The 2500-nt window shown below is 50.8% G+C and overlaps 1 protein-coding gene across 2 annotated transcripts in view; it reads left to right on the top strand.

Annotated features, from left to right (window-relative positions):
- Positions 1–2500, top strand: part of timm50 (translocase of inner mitochondrial membrane 50 homolog) — a 55200-nt gene that overhangs the window by 45086 nt on the left and 7614 nt on the right. For both annotated transcript variants that reach the window (XM_083772565.1, XM_083772566.1), the window contains exon 8: positions 316–414. In XM_083772565.1, the coding sequence (XP_083628691.1) occupies positions 316–414 (99 nt within the window). The remainder of the gene's footprint in view (positions 1–315; positions 415–2500) is intronic.

Here is a 2500-nt window from a genome sequence, read left to right as displayed (position 1 = left end):
GATTCTAAAAATGACAGTTTTCTGAAAAAGCTATGTTTCTATGTCAGCCGTTCTTCCGACTTTTCAAAATAGCAGAACCTACAGCTCGTAGCGCGCCACTCGGTGGCGCGCTATGAGCTTGTAGGTCTGCATTATTATTTTTTATCGAAGAACCACTGACATAGAAACATAGCTTTTTCAGAAAACTGTCATTTTTATAATCTGATCTCAGGTCAGAATGGGTTAAGAGGGAATACCACTCATTTTCAACATTGAACCGTCATTAATCTACCTTAGAGTTGTTCTAATAATAGTTGTGTGTGTTTGTGTGTCCAGACGGCGTACCCTCTCATAGACAGCATAGACCCCAATGGTTTCGTCATGTACCGACTATTCAGAGACGCTACGCGCTACATGGATGGACACCATGTCAAGGTACACTCACTCACACACACACACACTCTCACACACACACACTCTCACACACACACACTCTCACACACACACACACACACACACTCACTCACTCACTCACTCACTCACTCACTCACACTCACACTCACACTCAAACATGTACACTACATGGATGGTACACATGAAGGACTATACACAAAGTAGAAAAAGTGTGTGTGTGACCAACGGGTCCATTTGGCTCAGAGTTAAATGGGGGTCCGTAGACTAATGCATGTGAAACTGGGGGGTCCGTGCAGTTAAATGGGTTTAGAATCATATTATACACAACTATAGTAATCGTTATACACACGCGTGCACGTCGTATACAGGGCACTGACCTGTGTGTGTGCACTCTCCTTAGCTGCCTTCTGGACCTCATATTGATCCCCCCCTCCCCTCCCCTCATTACCCTTCTGCCTCAGCCCGGCTCCTTTTTCCATTACTTCCTTCTATTCTTTTCTCTTCCCTCCTGTTTCCTCCCTCCTCCCTTTCTCCTCCCTTTCTCCTCCCTTTCTCCTCCTCCCTCCCCCCTCCCTCACTTTCTCCTCCTTCTCCTCCTTCTCCCTCCCTCTTTCTGTTCCCTCCCTCCCTTTCTCCTCCCTCCCTTTCTCCTCCTTTCTCCTCCTCCCTCCCTCCCTTTCTCCTCCTTCTCCCTCCCTCTTTCTGTTTCCTCCCTCCCTCCCTCCTGTTTCCTCCTTCTCCCTCCCTCCCTCCCTTTCTCCTCTCCCTCCCTCCCTCCCTCCCTTTCTCCTCCTTCTCCCTCCATCCCTCCCTTTCTCCTCCTTCTCCCTCCCTCCCTCCCTTTCTCCTCTCCCTCCCTCCCTCCCTCCTTTCTCCTCCCTCCCTCCCTCCCTTTCTCCTCCTTCTCCTCCCTCTTTCTGTTTCCTCCCTCCCTCCCTCCTGTTTCGTCCTCTCCCTCCCTCCCTCCCTTTCTCCTCTCCCTCCCTCCCTCCCTCCCTCCCTTTCTCCTCCTTCTCCCTCCATCCCTCCCTTTCTCCTCCTTCTCCCTCCCTCCCTCCCTTTCTCCTCTCCCTCCCTCCCTCCCTCCCTTTCTCCTCCTTCTCCCTCCCTCCCTCCCTCCCTCCCTTCCTCCTCCTCCCTCCCTCCCTTTCTCCTCCTTCTCCCTCCCTCCCTCCCTCCCTCCCTCCCTCCTCCCTCCCTCCCTCCCTTTCTCCTCCCTCCCTTTCTCCTCCTTCTCCCTCCCTCCCTCCCTTTCTCCTCATTCTCCCTCCCTCCCTCCCTCCTCCCTCCCTCCCTCCCTCCCTCCCTCCCTTTCTCCTCCTTCTCCCTCCCTCCCTCCCTTTCTCCTCCTTCTCCCTCCCTCCCTCCCTTTCTCCTCCTTCTCCCTCCCTCCCTTTCTCCTCCTTCTCCCTCCCTCTTTCTGTTTTCTCCATCCCTCCCTCCCTCCCTTTCTCCTCCTTCTCCCTCCCTCTTTCTGTTTTCTCCATCCCTCCTTCACCCCCCCCCCCCCTCCCTCTCCTCTCCCCTCTCATCTGTGTCTCAGTCCAACTGTCATGTCTGCCTCTATTGAAATGAGTTAACCTACTTCTGGTCAATAAGACACACAGTTACTTCATAATTATGTCCACATATTTGATCCTTACATTGGGGGGGGGGGGGGGGGGGGGGGGTGGGGGGTGGGGGGACTGACCCCTGTCTGGTTCTGGGTTTGTTTATTGGTTAATGGTGTTAACAGGAGTTAATTAATTTTATGGAATTAGATTAAAAAATGTCAATGAAACAAGCTGCCCCGCCGATAGGATGGTTTCTGTACACAGTGTTATGTTGTTTCTGTACTATGTGCTGCTTTCTTTTGTTGTTGGTGTTGAACAGACCTGTGAAGATAATATCCTTCAGGACAATAAAGATTATTATTATTATTATGCAATTAATGCACAATATGATGCCCTATTGACCCCTGTTGGTGTTTTTAATCCTTATGTTATACTTTAGCTATTGAAAAATAGCAGATCTACAAGCTCATAGCACGGCACCGAGTGCCGCGCTACGAGCTTGTATAGGTCTGCTATTTTTGAAAAAATCGTGAAAATGTGGCTCAAATGTTTGA

This window comes from Protomyctophum parallelum (genome assembly GCF_964188405.1).
Source record: "Protomyctophum parallelum genome assembly, chromosome: 9".
NCBI classification, from domain to species: Eukaryota; Metazoa; Chordata; class Actinopteri; order Myctophiformes; family Myctophidae; genus Protomyctophum; species Protomyctophum parallelum.
Note: the sequence above shows the minus strand (reverse complement) of the source record. Positions and strands in the feature narration are given on the sequence as shown.